This window comes from Octopus bimaculoides, chromosome 4 (genome assembly GCF_001194135.2).
Source record: "Octopus bimaculoides isolate UCB-OBI-ISO-001 chromosome 4, ASM119413v2, whole genome shotgun sequence".
In the NCBI taxonomy this organism is placed as follows: Eukaryota; Metazoa; Mollusca; class Cephalopoda; order Octopoda; family Octopodidae; genus Octopus; species Octopus bimaculoides.
Genome location: NC_068984.1, coordinates 141,601,688 through 141,604,306, shown reverse-complemented (window position 1 = coordinate 141,604,306; position 2,619 = coordinate 141,601,688). Strand labels below are relative to the sequence as shown.

Sequence of the window (2,619 nt, the reverse complement as noted above, 5' to 3'; positions counted from 1 at the left end):
GCTTGCTTACCAACCACATGGTTCCGGGTTCATTCCCACTGTGTGGCACCTTAGGCAAGTGTCTTCTACTATAGCCTCGGGCCGACCAAAGCTTTGTGAGTGGATTTGGTAGACGGAGACTGAAAGAAGCCTGTCATATATATGTATATATATATATATATATATATATATGTTTGTGTGTCTGTATTTGTCCCCCCAACATCGCTTGACAACAGATGGTTGTGTGTTTACGTCCCCGTAACTTAGTGGTTCGGCAAAAGAGACCGAAAGAATAAGTACTAGGCTTACAAAGAATAAGTCCTGAGGTCGATTTGCTCGACTAAAGGCGGTGCTCCAGCATGGCCACAGTCAAAAAGACTGAAACAAATAAAAGAGTAAAAGAGTATATGCACTCATAAATATCACGGACAGCATAAATACACTAAGAAAAAGAAGACGCATCCATCGCATTAGTTGACAGATGTCTGCGAACACAAGATGGAGTCATTAAATAACAAGGGACCCTTATCAAATTTCGTGTTATATAACAAAATAATGTGATACGAAGGCGGCGAGCTGGCAGAATAATTAGCACGCCGGACAAAATGCTCAGCGGCATTTCGTCCGTCGTTGCATTTTGAGTTCAAATTCCGTCGATGTCGACTTTGCCTTTCGTCCTTTCAGGGTCGATAAAGTACCAGCAGAGTACTGGGGTCGATGCAACCGACTTACGCCTTCGCTCGAAATTGCTGGCCCTGTGCCAGAAACTTGAAACCCATAGAATTTGATATTCAGTATTGAGTGTGTACGAGAGAGCGAATGTGTGTGCGTGGTGTCTTTCGCTATTGTCTCTAGTGACCTTCTCCGGCCCATTAAACTTGGCTATTTACAGCTTTACTTAGTCTCCCCAGCTGTCCACGATAGATCTATTTCATGCACCACCAGTCCTCATATCCACCCCATCTCAAAGATTCCTATCTGCGTGTCTCCCCGCCACTTGTCAATGATAAATCGAACTACAGCAGCTCCACCACCACCACTATCGCTCTATCACTGCCACCCCCACCTCATCGCTAATTGCAGTCAACTAACCTCGTCTCTGCTATTATAAATATACTATAATAACATTTCAAGCCAGTTTGCGCCAGCCTTCACAAACGACAAAACTATTTCACCATCGAGATGCTTCTGCTCCTGACAAATTGTGTTACCAAGAAGATAAAATTACAAAGTAAAAGCTTGTTGTCTTTGAACACTCCTGGGATGTTATAGAATGTGTACAGCACCAGAGGTCACTACTATCAATGACATTTAAATAGAAGTGTCCCCCACATTATGGAATCTTTGCACTCTTGAAAATCTGGCTGAAACATGAACTTTCGTAACGAGAAACATATTTTACTATTGACCTCTACGTTATGTGAAAATCAATGAACGTTGACTTTACTTGTAATTTTGTGCTTATAGCAGCTGAATTACGTAAATTTTCTCTTGATGAAGGGAGCCGGGCTTATCTTAAAATATCTCTACAACTATTTACTGGTTGCATATCCAAGACGTTTTGTACATTCCATCTGCAAATTATGATCATTACGATTATTACGTAAATCCAAATTTCCTGAAACAGCTGTCGAGTTACGACAGTTGTTTTTTTTTTTCTTTTTAATGTTCTGTATTTTTATGGTTACATAAATATTTTGTATGTATGTATGTATATGTATATATGTATGTGTTTACTTTTATGAATATATGTAGTTATATGTATGTATATGTGTGAGTGTATACAAGTGTGTGTAGATAAACATGAACGTTTTCAATACCTCTACTTAATAAAATCAGTTAAGATCCGATCTTAGTTGAATAAAATTTTTACTAGCCTGCTACTAACAAAATATTATAAAACGCTAAAATATATGGTTAACACAAGATTTGTCTTGTTTATTGATGCTGCAGACTTGTTAGGGGGAGGAGGTGCTCATCATTATGGTGGTAACAGTGAATACGTGTCCGACTTTCCTCTATAAAATGTCTTACGACAAACACATATTTAAGGAGCACAGAAAGAAGTCACAATGGAACAAACGGACACAGTTCTAAACGGAAAGTCACAATTTGGAACCATACGGGGAGTAGTGTGAGGAATAAGTTGAGTGGTTATAAGAAAAACATCAACACCAACACCACCATCAACAACAACAACAACCATGACCCCTACAAAATTAAAGTGATAAAATAAGTAAATACCGACAAAACACTTACTCTGAAGGTAAACTTGTCTGCCACAATACCCCACGTGATTCTTCCAAACGCGTTGAACAGCGATGAGCATGCGCCGACTGTTGACAGGAAGAAGTCATCGTTGATGAACGTTTGACCGTAAGCCTGTTAGAAATACAGAGTTTTATACATACATATATACGAGTGTATTGTAGCTCGCTTGAAGCATTGTAAAGAATGAAAAGTTTTGAATGGTACAACAATGCACTATAATATAAACAGTGGGCTATATACCTGTTGTAATTTAGTCATCCATAGTCTAATGATATTTCGGAATAAAATTCCTTCTTCAGATATTCTTAGATGGAGTCACACATACACATCATTATATACAAGCATACATACATACATACATATACATAT

General features: G+C 38.5%; 1 protein-coding gene across 1 annotated transcript in view; it reads right to left on the bottom strand.

Annotated features, from left to right (window-relative positions):
* The window catches only part of LOC106872022 (uncharacterized), a 23,113-nt gene that overhangs the window by 4,815 nt on the left and 15,679 nt on the right, over positions 1-2,619 (bottom strand). Inside the window, exon 6 of the mRNA XM_052967693.1 lies at positions 2,239-2,361. Coding sequence (XP_052823653.1) covers positions 2,239-2,361 — 123 coding nt within the window. The remainder of the gene's footprint in view (positions 1-2,238; positions 2,362-2,619) is intronic.